The sequence below is a fragment of the Ahaetulla prasina genome, chromosome 3 (genome assembly GCF_028640845.1).
Source record: "Ahaetulla prasina isolate Xishuangbanna chromosome 3, ASM2864084v1, whole genome shotgun sequence".
Lineage (NCBI taxonomy): Eukaryota > Metazoa > Chordata > Lepidosauria > Squamata > Colubridae > Ahaetulla > Ahaetulla prasina.
Window position 1 is genome coordinate 212,957,978 of NC_080541.1, and position 22,043 is coordinate 212,980,020.

At 42.8% G+C, this 22,043-nt stretch overlaps 1 protein-coding gene across 2 annotated transcripts in view; it reads right to left on the bottom strand.

Annotated features, from left to right (window-relative positions):
- Nucleotides 1-972: 972 nt before the first annotated feature.
- Nucleotides 973-22,043, bottom strand: part of APCDD1L (APC down-regulated 1 like) — a 68,636-nt gene continuing 47,565 nt past the window's right edge. For both annotated transcript variants that reach the window (XM_058177721.1, XM_058177719.1), the window contains 3 exons: nt 12,848-13,022; nt 10,572-11,127; nt 973-4,979 (listed from right to left, as the gene is read on the bottom strand). In XM_058177721.1, the coding sequence (XP_058033704.1) occupies nt 4,215-4,979; nt 10,572-11,127; nt 12,848-13,022 (1,496 nt within the window). In that variant the 3' untranslated portion in view covers nt 973-4,214. The remainder of the gene's footprint in view (nt 4,980-10,571; nt 11,128-12,847; nt 13,023-22,043) is intronic.

Here is a 22,043-nt window from a genome sequence, read left to right on the forward strand (position 1 = left end):
AGTCCAAAACATATGGTATATTGCACTTAAATTATTGAAACAGCCTGGAGACCATTTGCAGTTAATAGCTCCTCATAGTATATAATATTTGTAAAAACAAAACAAAACAAGCAACAATTTCTTTTTTAAATTAGTGAAATGCTGAGATCTATTAAGTGGAAAAATTGGAAGACTCTCTCCTAGGCTACCCCCCCCCCCGCCCAATTACCACCAAATGGAAATTTTAATGTAACAGAAGGGAATTTTAACAAAGACAGAGTGGCATACATGAATCATGTTTAACATTTTAGCTACATTATATAATTTGTTTTCTGAATGTCTTATGTTTTGTTTCCAACCGCTTATTGGTTGGGATCCTCCTCAAAAGCTAAATGTAGCCCTAATTTAAAAAGATTCTTTTCTTCTGAATTATAAGACCATTCAGTTTAAGCATTGCCTATTTTTTCTCCCTCATATCTGGAACTTGATATCTGGAACTCCTTTTAATAGATCAAAGGTAGAAGCTTCATAGGCAGAACGTTCTTTTACAGAGAAGCCACCCTTCTTACGATTTAAATTTGGAGTTTTGTAATGGCCCATAGTAAGGGACGTGGTGGCTCAGTGGCTAAGAAGCTGGGCTTGTCGATCGAAAGGTCAGCAGTTCAGCAGTTCGAATCCCTAGTGCCACGTACCAGGGTGAGCTCCTGTTACTTGTCCCAGCTTTTGCCAACCTAGCAGTTCGAAAGCATGTAAAAAATGCAAGTAGGAAAATAGGGGCCAACTTTGGTGGGAAGGTAACAGCATTCCGTGAGCATTTGGCATTGAGTCATGATGGTCACATGACCATGGAGACGTCTTCGGACAGTGCTGGCTCTTCAGCTTTGAAACGGAGATGAGCGCCACCCCCTAGAGTTGGGAATGACTAGCACATATGTGCGAGGGGAACCTTTACCTTTAATGGCCCATACAAAATTAAGAGTCTCAAACAGTAAGTGTCAGAAATTGCAAAGATTTAATACTCTGTCTTGTTGCTGATCAGTAAAAGGAAAGAACGGGCAGTTCCGGGAACAAAAGACTCATTTTTAAGAAGATGAACAATTATTTTTATGTACAGAACATCTAAATACTTTCCTTTGAATTTGTTTTTTTTTAAACCTGCTGAAATACACTTTATTGTAACAATTATGCATTAAGAAAAGCATTACATTTTGTCTGTGGCAAATGAATTTGGCTCTGATGTTTCTATAAAATCTCATTTAACATTTTTACTTATTAATCATAATCCTCTTAGTACACTGTATCATTTGCAATCGTTGCATAGTTTTCATTAAAAATATATCAGTTTTGCAAAAGACGTATCAAAAAAAGCTTATTAATATACAGAGCTAAAAAACAAAATTACAGCAGCTTTTTATTGTATGATCCCAATATGCATTATCCTGAGTTAATTTAGGTTGTATAGGATCACTTGTTCTTTCCTAAACTTTGGGTTGCCTGCCTATTCTTATTGCAAAAAATGAAAATATTAATTGCTTAAAATGAAGTAGCTGCTAACTCAGACTGGATTTCCACAGGTCTGAAGAAATTTTTGAGCAGTAGAACAACCGTTGTTGTCTTTTTTGACAGAACTCAAGACGATGTTGATAACCGAGAAAGCTAAAATGAGCCCAAAAATTTTTTTTAGGATGGATAGGGGAAATCACTAGAAGACACCAAACAGCCTCACCAAAGTGTGAGAATCCAGTGCCTCTCATTTTATGCCATGTTGACTGGGAATTATGGCCACTGTAGTCATCCTGTCTGAAATCTACCAGTTTGAGGAAGTTGGAGACAAAGCCTCCGGAAAATTCTCTTTTCTGTTTGCCAAAATAAATCCCTATTCTTAAAAATTATTATTGCTGCAGTACATGGGACCAAATCCTTTATGCAACCCAAATGCTTGAGGAAAGTTCCACTTGCCCCACTAGTAATTGTGCTTTTAAGGTGCTGTTTGTAGCACAGGATCTGATGGTTTCCAATGAAGCCCAAACCCTGAGGAGGAGTACAAGTAATCCCCATCTTACGACCACAATTCGGCCCAAATTTTCTGTTATTAAACGAGACATTTGTAAAGCAAATTTTGCCCCATTTTACAACCTTCCTTGCTGCCGTTAAGTGATTCACTGCAGTTGCTAAGTTAGTAACATGGTTGTTAAGTGAATCAGGCATTGCCATTGACTGGTTATCAGAAGCGTACAAAAGATGATCACATGACCAGTGGTGGGTTTCAAAAATTTTTCCTACCGGTTCTGTGGGTGTGGCTTGGTGGGCACACGGCTTGGTGAGTGTGGCTTGGTGGGTGTGGCAGGGGAAGGATACTGTAAAATCTCCATTCCCACCCCCCCCACTCCAGGGGAAGGTTACTGCAAAATCCCCATTTCCTCCCGATCAGCTGGGATTCAGGAGGCAGAGAATAGATGGGGGCAGGGCCAGTCAGAGGTGGTATTTACCGGTTCTCAGAACTACTCACAATTTCTGCTACTGGTTCTCCAGAACTGGCCAGAACCTGTTGAAACCCACCTCTGCCTGGGACCCTACAATCATCATAAATATGAGTCAGTTGCCAAGCATCTGAATTTTGATCACATGCCCATGGGGAATGCTGCAATGATCATAAGGGTGAAAACTGGTTACGAGTCACTTTTTCCTATCTTCTTATAACTTTGATTGGTCACTAAGTGAACTGTTGTAAGTCAAGGACTACCTGTATGTGCCAGCAGTGCTGACACTCATGGGAAATGGACAGGGCTTTGATCGTGACCACCATCCTGCTTTTTTTCAACCTCTGCAGATACTATGCACATGTGTCATTGTTGACAGAATTAGACATGAGGGTTTCATTTCCCCTTCCATAAACACCACACTTAGCCTTACTGTTAGCAACATGCTCAGCACAATACAGAACCTTTTAGATAAATAAGTTGGCATCCACAAATTGTGACCTTGCTGGCAGTTCTACGTTTTTTTTCTTTTTAGTGTCAGGCCTGGAAACCATATTAGACTTTAGGGTTCCAGACGCTGCCACATTTTTCCCCTGAAGGGAGGAAGGGGGGCTGAGGGGTATGGTAACATTCTTCAAGCGGTCAAGGTCGGATGGTGTTCACATCTGCAGGAAGAGTGGCAAGAAGATATTCGAATGAACTGGGAGAACGTGGGACCATGTGACCATCAAAGGGGTCAGGGGGGTGGGACTCTTGGGGTTTGTATAACTGGGGAAAAGAATCCGGAAATTCAGTTTTGGAATTTTACTCATCGTGTGCCAGTTTCCTCATGCTAGTAAAGAACTCTGGAAAACAATGGCTTCTGAGTTTTTTTTTATGCAGAAGAGGTTTTTCTGGAACCTTGACATTTAGCTTATTCTCCCTGAGGATTGAAGCCATACAATTTTTATTCCAAAGATAATTTAAAGCTGCTTACAATTGGTCAACAGAACAATTATGGGACATCATCATCCTTACATATTTGGTCTACCAAGAAAGGTGTTTTCCCCTTGCTGAGATGGACCATCCGCCCTGACAAACCGCCTCCTCACTAACGCTCTTAATTTAGATGTTCATTACGTCACACAGTTCTTTCATATGGCACTTAGAATTCAATTTCTCTCATCCTTTATTATTTCAACAGTGACAACTTTTTGCAGTGTAAAAAGTGGTGGCTGCGTGTCGATAAAATCAAGACGAAGCAATGTCAGGAAGAAAAATCAGTAAAAGTAATACTTCTTCAATACACAAGAGACGTTTAAACAATGGGATGTCTTCGAAGGAAAATTTTTAAAAAAAACTTTCTTATCTATTTGGGCCCTACAGAATAGTGTTTCTCAATTTAGGGACTTGAAGATGCATAGATTTCAACTCCCAGAATTCTCCACCCAGCTTAATTCAGTTGTGAGAATTGAAGTCTATGCATCTTAAAATTTCTGAAATTGAGAAATACTGCTTCTGAAACAGGCAATTGTGTGTGTTGAGTCACATGATGAAAACGGAATGATTTTCCACTTCAAAAATCAAAACCAATTTACATGTCTGTAGGTAAGCAAGCATGGCAGCGGAAAACATAGCTGTCAAAGAAACATACATTTTTTGCAACCTGTTAAAAAAAAAACCACCTCTTGAATGTGCTTATTTTTTGGTATAAGCCAGTACAAAGCCAGAAGGCTAAGGTTATCTGCATTTTCCGCTGCTCCCACGAGCAAGCTTTTAATCCCAGTTGACCAGCAATGCAGCTAGAAACACCAACAGAGATAAGGGAGTCTTTGGTGCTCCATGGTTAACTTGGGCACTTAATCTTTCTGGATTGTGTGGCATACTATGTCTTGCGAAAGTTCCTGAGGGCCCACCACACTGGAGAAGAGGAGACTGATAAGACGTGGGCCGCTTACTGAGAGTGTTAGGACTTGACCCATCAGTTGGTCTCTCACCAATAAAGAGCAGGCTCCGGTCTTTTCCATCTCGTTCGAGGCGAAAAAGTTCATACTCGGAGTGGGGGAGTTTAATACCAAGGGCTGCGCACCCATTGGTGTGGGTCACATCTAGCTCCTGCCCAATTTGCCAAGATCCAGCTTCTCCACAGCTCCCAAAATCGGAGGAGTTCAGCATGGACACAGTGACCTGATCCATAGGGGTCACCCAAGCATGGGTCACTTTAAAGATCAGCTCGGTGCCTCCCCTCACAATGCGGGAGGGGGCTCCTTCGTTGTAATGACCCAAGGCATAGACAGTGAAAGTTGGTTGCTTGCAGAGAGGGTCAGAGTAGTGGTGATAGTAGCCTTCCCAGCTGCGGTTTTTGGCATGGAAGATGAAGTACCTGGTAAGAAAAAGCACAGCTGGGCGGACTTCACAGCGAGAGCTGACCCAGTGGCCACTCAACAGCATAGGAAGCTCCGGTCTGGCTGGTAATACTGGCGGGTTATGTTCGTCAGCTCTGTATATAATCCCACAGGCAGGGCAGGGATGAATGTGGTGCTGTGGAAGGAAATGACAGCAACATTTTAATTGCATTGTTAATGTTTCCTATCATGGAGAGAACATGTTTCAGTAGCAACGATGAGCTCCTGTTTTAAAGACAAATCTGAAGCAACAGAGGGCATTTTAACTGTGGACGAATGGGTGATATGCAATTGAAATGCTGTTTGTGTTTTTCATGTGATGCACAGAGAGAGCTTTGATCACATCTGCAGGCACCCCTGGTCTAAATTGTAATTTGCAACAGCCTTTTCCACAATGATCAGTGTTGAAGAATGCTGGGAGATTTTGTTTAACACAGTTGAACACTAAAGAAACCCTAAAGTATGAAATATTAACGGAGCTTGGTTTGAACTATAGCCGTGATGGCGAACCTATGGCAAGTGTGCCACAGCTGGCACACAGAGCCCTCTCTGCGAGTACGCGAGCCATCGCCCAGCTCAGCTCCTCTGTGCACACGCACCTTGGCCAGCCAGCTGATTTTCAGGATGCACGGGGGGCAGGGCACATGTGTGAGACACACACACATGTGCAGGGGGAGTCGTGCACATATGTGTGGGGATTGGTGAGGGCACGGGAGGCAGGGCACACGTCCCATGGCCCTTTTTGGGCCCAGAAGGCTTCAGGGAAGCCTGCTAGGCACAAAACAATGAGTGGGGGGTGTGGCGCATCCCCCCAGGCCTGTTTTTGGGCCCAGGAGACTGCAGAGGCCTTCTAGGCCCAAAACATGGGGCGGAGAGTCACATGCACATGCGTGAGGGGCGGGGGGAGCATGGAGGGGTGACATGTGCATGCATGAGGGGACGGTGGAGCATGGGGGGTTGTGCACACATGCGCAGGGGGGCACATTGCATTATGGGTGCCGGCACACATGCACGCTTTTGGCACACGATGAGAAAAAGGTTAGCCATCACTGAACTAACTTCCCCAGACAGGCCAAAACACTCCTCACTTCCCTAATTCCAGCAGATAATGTGTATTAATATTTAGCACTATTTATTCTGACTACCCTCAAAATAAACATTTCTTGACTGTTCTGAAGCCAAAAAAACCCCCCTAAATTGCTTAAGGTTTGCTGAACTTTGCGGGAAGAAGTTCGTCACACAGACATTTGCTGAATTTCGATATCGTGAATTTGTTAAGCTAATAAAAATAACAAAAATGACATGGGTCTTAATACAGTAGAAATTAGAACATCTGAATACCAACCGCTTCAAGACCATTGTCTTAATGGGCAAAGTAATATGATGCCTGCATATTGAAATGTTTCCTTTTGTGTGCTGAACTCTCCTATTTCCAAATCAGCCCAAGTAAATGATAGTTGTTGTAGTGAAACACATCTACCAAACACCAGCTGGGAAGGCTGATTTAAAAGTCATCTCATAAAAATGTATTTGTTTGTTTTAATTCACAACAAGGAGGGGTTTTTTTCTAACCTTGCTGGTCTGGGGAACTATAGCTAACTATGTTATGTAGTCCCTCAAATGGTTTCTGGGCAGCATTAGAAGTTAACTCCTGTTCTAATTATCATAGTGGGCACCAAAGGATTTATGGTGAATGATATCTGTTTATAAAAGCTATGAGCTGTTCTATATGGTTGTTTTTGAGAGACGCCAGCCTTGTTTGTATGGGAAGGAGATTTAAGTAAGACTGTACTTAGCTCAGCACCAGGGCAATTTGACATGTTGACTGAAGTCTGCTGTAATTGAAACATTTTTAACCACCTTATTGCAACTGTCACTCCAAGGAGCATTGATGCTACACAGTCTGTAATAACTAAATAGCCCAGTAGTTACAGAAATATGTATGTTCTCTTTTAAAGTAGGAAATCCCTTAATAATGTAAGATAATTCCCCCAAAATAGGAAAGGATTTTTGTTGTTGTTGTTTTGTTAAAACAGGCACAGATTTGGGGAAAATCAAAGAGTTATTTTGTACAGAAGCAATTTGGGATTGGGTCTGTTTGCCTATCTGTGTTGGTGTGGAAATGGATGAATGGATGGATAGATGGATGGATGGAAGCTAGCTAAGAAATAACAGTCTTGGAGAACTTTCTGCTAACAACTAGTATGGTGGAAGGCAACTGATTTTCCTCCAGGTTGTAGGAATACTCCATTTAAACAAAGTTCGAGGAAAACATAGAATGAGAGCATTAGATTCTTATATCTCGGTAGAAATAACCTGCTACTGAGAAGACCATCACTAGATTCATGCTTTATATTAAACCACTAAGCCAGCTGGGTGATCTTGGGCCAGTCACTCCCAACTCACTTTATAGGGTTGCTGTGGTGGGGGAAATAGGAGAAAGGTTATCGGATATGTTCACCCTCTTGAGTTTATTAAAATAATAAATGCAGGATATAAATAAAAACAAGTAAATAATCCTAACCCTAAATGGCCAAGTGCATACAACATCCTAAAATACATTTACTTGAAATACAAGATAGCTTAGCAACCAGGGGAAATCCAGCCCATGCATCTGTATGCTTGGAATTTAGGTTGTCCTTGACTTATTACCACAACTGAGTTCCAAATTTATGTTGCCAACTGAGAGAGTTGTTAAGTGAGTTTTTCCCAATTTTATGACCTTTCTCTGTGAAGGGAATCACTGCAGTGCTTAAGTAACACGGCTGTTAAGTGAATCTTGCTTCCCCTTTGACTTTGTGTGTCAGAAAGTCACAAAAGGGAGTCACATGACCCCAGGACACTGCAACCATCTTAAATACATGCCAGTTGTCTAGCGTCCCAGTTTTGATCCTGTGACCATGAGGATACTGCAACAGTCATAAGTGTGAAAAATGGTCATAAGTCCTTTTTTTCAGTGCTGTTGTGACTTTGAACAGTCACTAAATGACCCTTTGTAAGTCGAGGACTACCTGTATTTGTTTTGTTCAGCATTTGTTTTGTTCAAGGTTCTGCACAAAAGTCTTGCAGCACCTAAGACTAGGCAAGTTTTCCTAAAAGTATGTGTTTCCCAGGGCCGCTGTCTAATGCTACTGAAAACTACAGGTGCCTGGAAGAGAAGCTGAGATCTTTTGCACAAGAAGCATAAACCTGTTAGAAATTCTTTTTATATAAAGCACCACACAGAGCAAACAAAGAGTACAGTCACCATGTGCTTTACTGCTCAACTACAGTATATATATGTAACAGGAAAAAAGGAAACTCTACTTAGAACAAAAGAGCATACAGTATATACCATAGATCCTCTCTTTTAGAACAGATCTGCCTCTTTTTTTTCATCAGTTCCTTTCTATGCTTTTGGCCTTCTCCAGAACCTGCCTCGAGTTCTCTCCTTGACTTGCCTATGCATGCAGCTTCAGAAGGAATGGTTTCAAGGATCCTCTGGGGATCCACAAAATATAAATGATTTGCCAGGTATTGAAGATGTTTGCAAATATTTAAAATCATATACTCATTATTTTTTCTTTGTTGAAAAATTACAGGGCTTTTTCATGAAAAATGTTTCCTTTATCTTAATATCTAGTGTTTAATATTTATATTTTTTACAAGATTCAATCGATAAATATTCTTAAAAACAGTGCATTTTAATTTTTAATCTGGTAAATATCGATAAATATAACCCACACAAACAAAAGCTCTTTTGGGATCTTTTGGGAAAGAGTTCACAAAGCAAAACAAGAAACATTGGTTGAGAGAATTTTCAAGCCGTGGCTGGAGTTTTGCTATCCTAAGATTAGGGATACCTTAGGACAGTGATGGTAAACCTTTTCCACACCAAGTGCCAAAAAGGTCACGGGGAAACATCGTGCGCGTTTGTCAGGGCCATGCTCTGGAAAAGCCGAACTTCCGGGTTCTAGCGTGCATGCGCGCCTGACTATCAGCTGGTTGGAGCACATGCACACACTGGTTTTCGGCACTGCCGTGCGCGCAAAGGGATTGCACTCCGGAGAAGGCAAACTTCCGGGTTGTGGCACATATGCGCACTTGACAATCAGCTGGCCGGCACACATGCGCACACTGGTTTTTGGCACTGCTGCGCACGCGAAGGTCAGTGGATCGTCACACGGGCATGCACACCAGAAACCCGGAAGACAAAGAGGCAAGGCCTCGCATGCCAGGCGACATGGTTTCGTGTGTCACTTCGGGCACGCGTGCCATAGGTTCACCATCACGACCTTAGGATATCACTTCAGCACAGATGAAACTTGTAAAGCCTCGCTTGCAGTCAAAAATCTCTCACTTTCAATTAAACAAAGCTCTTCAGATTTAAATAGACCGCATTTAACCCTCTTCAAGCAGTGATATCGTGGATGGAAAATATGAAATGTAGAACCGTTAGCTGATTATCTAAGGGGCTGCAACGAAGTCCCTGCATCTCACCACACCTCAGACTGGTTTTAAATTAATTTTACAAAGCATTCCTGTTTACCATCTGGTTTAACTCATGCCTCCATGGTTTTGGCTCAGGATAACTCTACTTTAATGCCAGTTTGAACATGTGTCTGGGAGGGTGGTTTGTTGTTGTGTTATTCTATCACCCCAGTTGTTGCAATATTAAATAGGTGGAAAATCCGTTTTTCTTCCTTCTTTCCCTACACTTCCCTTCTGTTCCCATCTGGTAATGCTCAAGAGAGTTTTTCTGCTGAAGTGCAATGAACTTATCTTAAAGATCAATCATCTTTCTAAATTGATTAGTTATGATTTTGATAAAAATACACATTCTGGGAAGGAAACCAAGCTTCTGAGCAAAAACAAAGCAAAAAAAAAAAAGGAATCACATTTCAGCTGCATTAAGAGTTGGGTTTCCAAGCCTGCTGTTAATTACATTCAGGCTTATTTCCTCTACTAATGACATTTTCATAAGGAATAATGGTGTACTACATTTTCCTTGCTACTCCTTCTATCCTAGCCTCATTCTAGAAGAAGAGGGGGGGGTCAATCTATTCTCCAAAGCACCAGAAGGCAGGACACGAAGTAATGGTTGGAAATTAATCAAGGAAACAGCCAACCTAGAACTAAGGAGAAATTTTCTGACAGAACAATTAAGCAGTGGAACAACTTGTCTCCAGAAGTTGTGGGTGCTCCAACACTGCAGGCTTTTAAGAAGAGATTGGACAACCATTTGTCTGAAATGGTTTAGAGCATGGGTGTCAAACTCAATCGTGTCACTTGCCAGATCGCGACGTATTGTGACATTTTTTACATTTGCAGAGTCAGGGTGGGCAGGGTCTGCGTGTCACGTATCTGGCCCACGGGCCGCCAGTTTGACAGGCCTGGTTTAGAGTTTCCTGCTTGAGCAGGGGGTTGGACTAGAAGACCTCCAAGGTCCCTTCCGTTATTCTGTTATTCTTTCCATGGACTTTTGGTGGGACCCAACAATAAAAGGCCAAGTTGAGTGTAATGTATTTGAATTTTAGGAGGGAAAACTGGGCGGGAAAATGCACGTTGCTGATTGGTTGATGCCTCAGCCTAAATACTATATAAAGAGAGGTTTTTGCCTGTTGGCTTTTGCTGGGATTCACAATAAACTAAAGAGCTGTTGTCACTTGCATCATCTCCTGCCTCTTCATTGCCCAAACTTAACATTAATGATACACTAATGGACGGTCCCTGAAAGCATAGGTCTTACCATGGCATTCTGCAGTGGGCGCTGATATCCTGTAGGCCGATACTGAAGCCGCTCTGACCATTCAGTGTGAATGTCTCCAAGATACAGCTCCTCAACCTGCCTACTCCCCTGGTTGTGCTGGAGAAGCAAGGGCTGGTGATACTTTTCCACTCGTACCAGGCTAAGCTCATGCATGGCAAAGCCAAGGCCAGGAGTGCAATCCTCTTCCCCTTTAGCACTCAGAAGCTCATAGAGGGTACCAGGAGCCCAAGTCCGTCCAGCTGGCAAAAATCCACTGCAGCGAACTCCTGTTTGGTTGAGACGGGCAACTGTTTCCTGCATGGCCGTCTGGCTGTAGAAGACAACGCCAACTTTATGAAGGTGATAATCTGCTTCTGTAGCTCCTAGGGTGATCCAGGATGCCTGCCGGAGCCTGATTTTCCCTTTGATGACCAGAGAGTAGGTGGGGTCTCTACAGGAAGGGTCACGGTAGTAAAACTGATAGGCTTTGAAGAGGCGGTTGGCAAAGAACATGTATGATCGAGTAAGGAATTCAGGTCCTGGTCGTACTTCACACCTGAAAACAAGGGGAGGAAATTCCTGTTAGGGGCTGCCACAGTGAAGAGGGGCTTAACCTGTTTTCCAAAGCACCTGAAGGCAGGACAAGAAGCAATGGATGGAAACTAATTAAGGGGAGAAGCAGCCTAGAACTAAGGAGAAATTTCCTGACAGTTAGATCAATTAATCAGAAGAATGACTTACCTCTAGAAATAGTCGGTGCGCCAACACAGGAGATTTTTAAGAAGAGACTGGACAACCATTTGTCTAAAATGGTACAGGATTTCCTGCTTGAGCTGGGAGTTGGACTAGAAGACCTCCAAGGTCCCTTCCAATTCTATTATTTTGTTAATTACCGAAAGCAGGCATGTATCAGTAAACCTGTTAGATATCAAAGATATCTAAAGATACCTAAAGATATCAAAGATGGTACAGTAGCTAAGCTGCTGGACAAAATTGTTAAAAGGATAAATTTAGACAGTTCAACAGCAAAATCTCTTCATTTCCAGGAACAGCATGACAGGGTTGATGGGTTCCCAGAGTTGCATATGATTTCTTTTTTAAAGGTTATTTTAATTTCAAATATTAACAGAAAGCAGGCATCAGCCTCTGCCAGCATATTTATTTACAAGAACACTTTTTCATCTCACAAAGGTCCACTGCAAAGTGAAAAAATATCCTTGATAGCTCATTCACCTTCTGGTAAATGGGCATTTTGTGAATGGCCACGGTTACCAAGGCAGCCATTTTGTAAATTATTCAACTCTGTGGTACTGTTTCGTGAGGGCACGTACCCAATAGTCTCCAAATCTCCTGTCCTGACAGAAACAAAACAAAGGAATAATTTATAGAACAAAATCAAGTCACTATTTGGAACTAGAAATTCATCACTGGGGGAATTCCAGAGCTATCAAAAGTCTGGCATTGTCCCATTTTTCTTATAAAAAGTCTGATCTGCCAAGTCTGCAGGGTTGGCTTAAGAAAATATAGGTGGCCTTCTGGATTGAAAGATGAGATAAATATATTCCATTTGACCATTTTAAAAATGGGAAGGGTGGTCCTGCGAGCTCTGGATTTCCTACTTTATAAAGATGATGATGTCAGTCCAGACTGGGCATTCTGAGACGTTTGCAAGTCATTGTATCTTGAGGACTCAAATTTGGAGAACCCTACCTTATCAATAGCATTGAAGTGCTATAAACTGGTGCTGTGCACCCAGGGAAATTCTTCTGTGTCTTATTTTTCATGAGAAAGCATTAACAATTCTGCACTAAGGCAGGAAGGTCCACATAAAGGTATCTGGAAATGAATCCAAGAGGTGTCCAAAAAAACTTGTAGAACTTTAGAACTTTATCGTAATCCAAAAATCTGCGGATATATCTGAGCTGATACTTTTAAAAACTTGGAATCCTAAGCAATGTCAAAAAAGCAATTTGCAGTTTTATGTATTTTTTTCTTACCTTCTCAACTGGCGGACTTTAAAGACACTGATTACTACAGTGTCTGATTACTACAACTATATATTGATTTTTAAAGTGCCATAAAAAAACGCTACTGCAAGAGAGGAACATGTTCACCCCCACCTCATATACACACACATACATACCCGTTAATAAGAAATACTTTCCACATTTTAACAAAAGCCCACCTTAACAATCAAATGCACTGAATGTGTTACACAGACATAAGTGGTCATGTTATCCTGCACCTCTGCATTCTAAGGCAACATTCATACATACCCTGTTGAAATCCAATGACCTTCTAACCGTGGCGGTAGAACAGCTGAAATTCTCACACCGTCCTGAAGGTGGCGCAATTGGTACTGGCACTGAGGCTCCCACCGTACTTTTGCTGAGCTGAGCTGGCTGATGTGTGCTCTGGGGACATCCCATATTTTCTTTCCAGATGCAAAGACTTGAAAGAAAAATTAGATATATTTTTTTTAGGATACAGAAATAGAGAACTCTCAGAAAACAGTGTTTCAATTCATAAAAAGAAGTGATAGCATTTGTTAATATGAAGGAGGTTTCCATTATATCACTTCTCTACAATTGCATAAAAAGTCACTGTCCATTTTACTGTTGAATAGAATAGAATAGAATAGAATAGAATAGAATAGAATAGAATAGAATAGAATAGAATAGAATTTTTTATTGGCCAAGTGTGATTGGACACACAAGGAATTTTTCTTGGTACATATGCTCTCAGTGTACATAAAAGAAAAGATCATCAAGAATTCTAAAGTACAACACTTAATGATAGTCATAGGGTAGAAATAAGCAATCAGGAAACAATATCAATATAAATCGTAAGGATACAAGCACCAAAGTTACAGTCATACAATCATAAGTGGAAGGAGATGGGAACGATGAGAAGATTAATAGTAGTGCAGATTTAATAAATAGTTTGACAGTGTTGAGGGAATTATTTGTTTAGCAGAGTGATGGCGTTATAAAGATTATTAAGGCTTGTCTGTTAGAGAATTGAACTAGCAATAGGCATAATTTTTAAAATGACACAATTTAATAATAATAGTTCCAGAGTGCCAACAGGATCCAGTCTCTTCTGTCATGCATGTACAAGCATGTGTTGTCAAAAAACAAAGCAAAGTTTTATTGTCTTTCATATTGTTTTATTTTTGCTTTTGAGCTAACGCTGTTAGTCATACGAACATGTGGTCTGTATTACTTGGTTAAGATTTAATTGTTTAGCAGTCTCCGCCCAACTCACCTCACAAGGTTGTTGTTGTGGGGAAGATAGGAGGAAAAAGAAGTGTTAGGTATGCTCACCACCTTGAGTTATTTATAAAAATAATAAAAGAAGGGATTTTTAAAAAAAAAATGTAAAATGCTGTATTATTTATTAACATGATTTTGCAATACTAATTATCCATGAACTCTCCAACATCTATTTGGATGGAAGTAGTAAGTGAAATGAAACAAAATAAAATTGAATAACGAGCTTTGAGTGTTACATTTAATATGTATTTTTAGTAAGCTTCATATATAAACCAACTCTTATTTATTTATTTATTATTTATTTATTAATTAGATTTCTAGACCGCCCTTCTCCCGAAGGACTCAGGGCGGTGTACAGCCTTATTAAAACACATAGGTACACAATAAATTTAAAATACATTTAAAATGAAATATTTAACCGGCCAATTTAAAACTAAAAACGGTCAAACGACCGATATAAAACCCTAAACTATAAAATCACCATTAAAAACCCATAACTTAAAAAACTAACCCAGTCCAGCGCAGATAAATAAGTAAGTTTTGAGCTCGCGGCGAAAGGTTCGGAGGTCCGGAAGTTGACGAAGTCCTGGGGAGCTCGTTCCAGAGGGCGGAGCCCCCACAGAGAAGGCCCTTCCCTGGGTGTCGCCAGACGACACTGTCGCTACCGACGGCACCCTGAGGAGTCCCTCTCTGTGAGAGCGCACGGGTCGGTGAGAGGTATTCGGTAGCAGCAGGCGGTCCCGTAAGTAACCCGCCCTATGCCATGGAGCGCTTTAAAGACGCTCACCAACACCTTGAAGCGCACCCGAAGGCCACAGGTAGCCAGTGCAGCCTGCGCAGGATAGGTGTCACTCGGGAGCCACGAGGGCTCCTCTATCACCAGCAGCTGCATTCTGACCAACTGCAGCCTCCGGATGCCCTTCAAGGGAGCCCCATGTAGAGAGCATTGCAGTAGTCCAGACGAGACGTCACAAGGGCGTGAGTGACTGTGCACAAGGCATCCCGGTCTAGAAAGGGGCGCAACTGGCGCACCAGGCGGACCTGGTGGAAAGCTCTCCTGGAGACGGCCGTCAAATGATCTTCAAAAGACAGCCGAGCATCCAGGAGAACGCCCAAATTACGCACCCCTTCCATCGGGGCCAATGACTCGCTCCCGACAGTCAGCCGCGGACTCAGCTGACTGTACCGGGATGCCGGCATCCACAGCCACTCCGTCTTGGAGGGATTGAGCTTGAGCCTGTTTCTCCCCATCCAGACCCGTACGGCTTCCAGACACCGGGACAGCACTTTGATAGCTTCATTGGGGTGGCCCGTGTGAAAAGTACAGCTGGGTGTCATCAGCGTACAGCTGGTACCTCACACGAAGCCACTGATGATCTCACCCAGCGGCTTCATATGGATGTGAAACAGAGGGGGGGAGAGAACCCCCCCCGGCGCCCCCCCCCAGGGGGGGCGCCGGGGGGCCGACCTCTGCCCCCCCGTCAACACCGTCTGCGACCGGTCGGAGAGATAGGAGGAGAACCACCGATAAACGGTGCCTCCCACTCCCAATCCCTCCAACCGGCGCAGCAGGATACCATGGTCGATGGTATCAAAAGCCGCTGAGAGGTCTAATAGGACCAGGGCAGAGGAATAACCCCTATCCCTGGCCCTCCAGAGATCATCCACCAACGCGACCAAAGCTGTCTCAGTGCTGTAACCGGTCGGAAGCCGGACTGAACGGGTCCAGATAGACAGTTTCCTCCAGGTGCAGGGGAAACTGATATGCCACCATACTCTCTACAACCTTCGCCGCAGCAAGGTTGGAGACCGGACGATAATTACCTAAAACAGCCGGGTCCAGGAAGGCTTCTTGAGGAGGGCCTCACCACCGCCTCTTTCAAGGCGGCCGGAAAGACTCCTCCAACAAGGAAGCACTCGTAATCCCCTGGAGCCAGCCTCGTGTCACCTCCTGAGTGGCCAGCACCAGCCAGGAGGGGCACGGGTCCAGTAAACACGTGGTGGCATTCAATCTACCCAGCAACCTGTCCATGTCCTCGGGAGTCACAGGGTCAAACTCATCCCACACAACATCACCAAGACCGCCCTCAGATACCCCGTCTGAATCGCCACAATTTTGGTCCAGACCGTCCCTAAGCTGAACGATTTTATCGTATAGATAACCGTTAAACTCCTCAGCACGCCCCCGCAACGGGTCATCCCGCTCCCCCTGGTGAAGGAGGGAGCGGGTCACCCGAAACAGGGCAGCTGGGCGGTTATCTGCCGACGCAATGAGGGAGGAGGTGTAGGAACGCCGCTTCCTCAGTGCCACTAGGTAGGTCCTGGTATAGGATCTAACTAGTGTCCGATCAGCCTCTGAACGGCTGGACCTCCAGGAACTCTCTAGGCGCCTTCTCCGCGTTTCATCCCCTCAGCTCCTCGGAGAACCAAGGAGCCGGTTGGGATCTGCGCCGGGTCAGAGGTCGCAAAGGCACGACACGGTCTAAAGCCCCAGCCGCAGCCCGCTCCCAGGCTGCAGCTAGTTCCTCTGCCGTGCCGTGAGCCAGACCCTCAGGAAGTGGCCCAAGCTCCGTCCGAAACCTCTCTGGGTCCATCAGGCGCCTGGGACGGTACCACCGTAATGGTTCCGCCTCCCTGCGGTGTTGGGTAGCGGTCAGAAAGTCCAGGCGAAGAAGAGAGTGATCTGACCATGACAAAGGTTCAGTGACTATTTCCTTTAAGTCCAGATCTCTCAACCACTGACCAGAGACAAAATCAGGTCCAGTGTGCCTCCCGATGTGAGTGGGGCCATCCACTACTTGAGTCAGGTCCAAGGCCGTCATGGAGGCCAGGAACTCCCGAGCTACTGTCGATGACGAGCCGGCAGATGGCAAGTTAAAGTCCCCATGACTAAAAGTCTGGGGTCTCCACTGCCACCCCGCAAGCACCTCCAGGAGCTCGGGCAGGGCAGCTGTCACGCAGCAAGGAGCCAGGTACGCGACCAGCAAGCCCATCTGACATCTATGACCCCACCTCACAAAGAGGGATTCACACCCGGCAATCTGAGGTACAGTGGTCTCCCTCGGCTCTAGACTCTCTTTAATAGCAACCGCCACCCCTCCACCCCTCCACCCCTACCCTGGGCCCTCGGCTGATGGAATGCACGGAAACCCGGTGGGCACATCTCGACCAGGGGCACACCCCCTTCAGTGCCCAACCAGGTCTCCGTAACGCCTATAATATCCGTGGCACCCCCCTGTATCAGATCATGTATTAGGGGGGCCTTATTGGCATATATCTTGCTGAAGGACTATCAAGTGGAAAGTGAAAAAAATGATATAAACAAACCCAGCACAGGCTGCAAAGCTGTAATCAATCTCTCATTTTTTTATAGTATTTTATCTCTGGAGGTCTAGCCAAGAGGGCCAAAATTAAGACTCCTGGCATCCATTTCCAACTACCATGTTCTACTGACAGGAAGTAATTTTCTGGTGTTCAGTGAGGAACATAGAAATAGCAATAGCACTTATATTTATATACCGCTTCACAGTGCTTTACAGCTCTCTTTAAGTGTCAGCATATTGCCCCGAACAATCGGGGTCTTCGTTTTACCCGCCTTGGAAGGATGGAAGGCTGAGTCAAGCTTGAGCTGGTCAGAATCGAACTGTTGGCAGTCGGCAGCCATTTGTCCAGAATAGTATAGGATCTCCTGCTTGAGCAGGGGTTGGACTGGAAGACCTCCAATGTCCTTACCAACTCTGTTAATTCATTATTCCCATCCATCACAGCAAATATTAATGAGTGGGTTATGGAAATCACCCTATAGGTCTCTACCCTATATTATCACTGGAGACTCAGCCCAAAGGACTGCAGTGTTGATCCCAATGCCAAATAAAAGTTGGAGGGGGAGGGAGGAGGAACTGATTGACTTGACGCACCCCAGACAAACTTTACTCTTTTCTTTTGAAGTTCCAAGGATGTCACAGTGTAAGGAAAAAAAGCTTTGGAAGGAGCAAGTGAAATTATCAGAAATATAGCAAAGTTCAAAGAAAAATAAAGAATTTAAGGATTAGAAAAACAATGTCCACAGTTTAGGCCCACTGCACCACTTTCACCTCAAACATTAGTTTCACTACTTAGGAAATTTAGCAGATATATGTTTCTGCTGCCACTGAACAGTTGGCAGAATGAATGATAACATTCATGATAGCCTTGGGAGCAATTTCCATCTGGGAGAGGCTACCACTGAAAAGGCCCTGTCTATAACCTTTACCAAATTGGCTTCTCCAAAGAGTGAGAAGTTCCTTCCAACTCTGTTATTCTGCTATCTTTCAGGACTTTGGTTTACAAAGCCAGTAACTTGAGATACTTTGTCCAGAAACAAATGAGAGGTCATATCATAACCAGGATAATGTATCTACCAAACAATTGATGAAATACAGCTGCCACATTTGACTGGAACTGGAATTTCAGTACATTTATCAAAATGCTCTGTTACAGAGTCATGTGTGTGTTCCTGTAATTAGGATGAAAAATGATTAAGGACAAATCAATGTAGCCAGATGTTTTTCTTTTTCTCAATTGTTAATAGCATCCAATTCACCAGGTGCAGCTTGAATAAAGGCCCTTCTGGACAATAGCGTCTCTTGGCTTTCTAGGAGGTCTATGAAATCTAAGACAGCACCCCCCCCAAGCTATACAACTGAGCTTTCAACACTGAAGATAACATATCCACAAAACTTTGTACTAAGGCTCATGGAATTCGCCCAAGTAAATATCTTGCTCTTTAGAGTCTCTTTTACATCTCAAAAGATGCAGTGCAAAGATCGCCACAGAAGTCCACGAAGATTTGGATGCATTTTCCAAAAATGAATTAGAGTTAAAGGAAAGGAAAAAAGCATCACTGATTATAATTAACAGTTCCCGAAAAAAGCAAACATAAAGTAGTTCAAATTCCAAAATAGTTATGGATAATTATGTAAATAGTGTTTCAGCACAATCTATCCACTATCTCCCAGCTTTTCGCTGGAAATTTAAGCAAGACGAATATACATCTCAAATAAAAATACAGCTAAAAGAAGCTAAACTAAGTTTAAAAGAGGCTACATTATTGTGTTCTGCTCAATAGTTTGTGTAATAGCTCCCAAGTACTCTGTAATCCTTATTTGATCATTTCCAATTGTTGTCATCAATTCTGGTAATTTATACATGGTTCTACCAAGCATTGATGTTTCTAAAAATGCTGGCTGCACAAACCGCAACACATATGGAATCAAGATTTGGAATTAACAGTGTCCTTTCTGGAGAGTAAGAATTCTTCTCTGAACATCTGAGGCAAATAGACTCAGGGGTAAATATCTCAGGGGTTGCCACAAAGAAGAGGGAGTCAAACTATTCTCCGAAGCCCCTGAGGGCAGGACAAGAAGCAATGGGTAGAAACTAATCAAGGAGAGAAACAACTTAGAACTCAGGAGAATTTTCCTGACAGTGAGAACAATTAATCAGTAGAACAACTTGCCTCCAGAAGTTGTGAATGCTCCAACACTGGAAGTTTTTAAAAAGATGTTGGATAACTACTTGTCTGAAGTGGTATAGGGTTTCCTGCCCAAGCAGGGGGTTGGACTAGAAGGCCTCCAAGGTCCCTTCCAACTCTGTTATTCCATTCCATTCTATTCTCCACCAGTAAGTGATAAAATGATTCAAAGAAAAAAAAATAACAAACCAAGGGACACTGAAACAGAAAGGGGGCACCTCAATAGTGCTAGGATATAATGAGAAACAATGTCTAGGGACCAGGGATGTCCAACCTTGGCAAGTTTAAGACTTGTGGACTTCAACTCCCGGAATTCCCCAGCCAGCATGTTTTGGAGTTCAAGCCAACAAGTCTTAAACTTGCCAAGGTTGGACACTCCTGATCTAGGAGATAAAATTAACTCCCGATTTATCTAAGAGCAAAGTGGATGTCCAGATTTTAAAAGTTGCAAAACTAGAGGAGAAATACAGATTTCAAGGCTAGAAGTGCATATGGGCGATTTACCCTGTTGCCATTTTCAATCTCCACAATCTTCAGAAATATAGGTAGTCTTTGAGTTGTAACCACAATTGGGACCAGAATTTCTGTTGCTAAGCAAGGCGGTTGTTGGGTGAGTTACACTTGATTTTACGGCTTTTTTTGCCAGTTGTTAACTGCAGTTGTTAAGTGAATTATTTGGTTGTTAAGTGAATCCAGCTTCTCTCACTGAGTTTGCTTGTCGGACTTTGCTAGGAAAGTCTTAAATGGCTTTAGTCACACGAGCCTGGGATACTGCAACTGTCATACATACATGCCTATTGCCAAGTGCCCAAGTGTTTTAATCAACTTGGCATGGGGATGCTGCAAGAGTCATAAGTGAGAAACTCTCATAAATCACTTTTTCCAGTGCCACTGTAATTTCAAATGGGTGCTAAACAAATGGTCATAAATCAAGGACCACTTGTAGCTGGAAAGTAATCTGTGGTTGTCTTAATATCTTACTGATGTGAAATGCCATGAACACAGAATGGAAATCATTGTCCTGTAATGGGCTCCTGCAGGTCAACAAATCAAAGTCTTTCACCTCACCTTATACAAAATGAAAACAAGGAAAGCAAATTAGCCTGGGACTTTACAGGAGTTCATTGAGTGCCGAAGGAAATCGACAAAAATTTTGTGCGCTCCTGAGGGGAGCTGCAAAGCCTTCAGATTAGCATTTCCTTTCGAAGGCTTGAATTTCAGGAGTCAAAAGGATGAGATGCAGCAAGAATTACCTCAGGAAAGTTGCCATAACATCTCAATGGGGGAAAAAAAAAAACACCTTAGTTTTAGAGCACTTTCGACTGCAATGCAGCTGAAATGGAAGTAAATCAACTGAGATGTCATGCTTCTATGTCTGGTCTCAAGATTGGCTGAAACGATGGAATCAATAATTTCATCTGGAGAGTTGGAAAGGAAAGCGCAGAGAGAATCTTGGCTTCTTGTCCGCTTCACAAAAAGCCATGCTACAAATGCCAAATAGGCATTATGGGTCTCAACAAAACAGTGCCGTTCCAAGTTGCAGATGGACATGCTTTACCGTTGTATTATTTTCTTTCTCCAAGCTACTGACTGACCAATCAACTGATCAATGGACCGACAATTTGACTTTACCTGTATCAACACTTTAGTTAGAATAACTCCCTTTAAGCAAATCAGAATAGGAAGTCTACATCTTTTGAGAACCATCACCAAATGAGGTGCAACAACTAAGAGATTTAGCCATCTTTGTCTTCTCTCAATTATCTGGCTTTTTGTTCCAGGACAAAATACATTCTTGAGTGAGGAAGCAGATAATGGTAGGAAAAAAAACCCTAAGGCACAATTATACAGAACATAGAGCCAGCCAACTTTCATTCTTCCATTGTGTGGCCCAGGAGTTTCAGGGCCCTTCTAGAGATGAGTTGTCCAGCAGCTGTTCAAGGGTGCTGGGTGTGACTCCATTCCTGAAGACCTTATGGATCTAAGACAGGATCCTACAATCAAGTTCTCTGCAGATATTTCGAGATAATACCTCTCAGAAAAATCCTGCGCAGAATAGCCATTGAGTTGACTGCAAATTCTTAAGAACGGTAGAGGAGAGCCACATCATTTTAGTAACATCTGAAAATGAAGTATTAATGAAGTGAACTATGATACATTAATGTATTAATGAAATCATTGATGAACCACTATTTACATCAGTAAATGCTTTAATTAGTGTAGATATTCTAGCTGTCTATTGATGGCTTATGACCCAACTATATGCACAGTGACATATTTCAACTGGTATCTGACACTGCACTTTGATTGAATCCTCATTGTGATTCCTTGGCAAATGCATCAAGCCAACACTGTTTTATATCCCAGCAGCTTTGAAAAGACAATCAGGGAGTCTAACACATTTTTTTAAAGCCTTTTTTCTGAATTAGAGATAAGGGGAAAGAGAAGAGCGCTCCCATTAAGATACTTTGATGTCTGTGGAATGGGGCTTCGAGAGCGAAATAAGCAGCACTGATGGGAACGAGGAAGGAAAGGGTGTTCATAAACATTCCCAGTTCCATTTTTTTATTAATTTATCAAAATATACAATATAAAGAAAAACGAAAATAGTGGGAAAATAGGGAAGGAAAAAGGGAAGAGAAAATGAAAGAAAAGCATTGACTTCCGACTCTTTATAACCCGGTA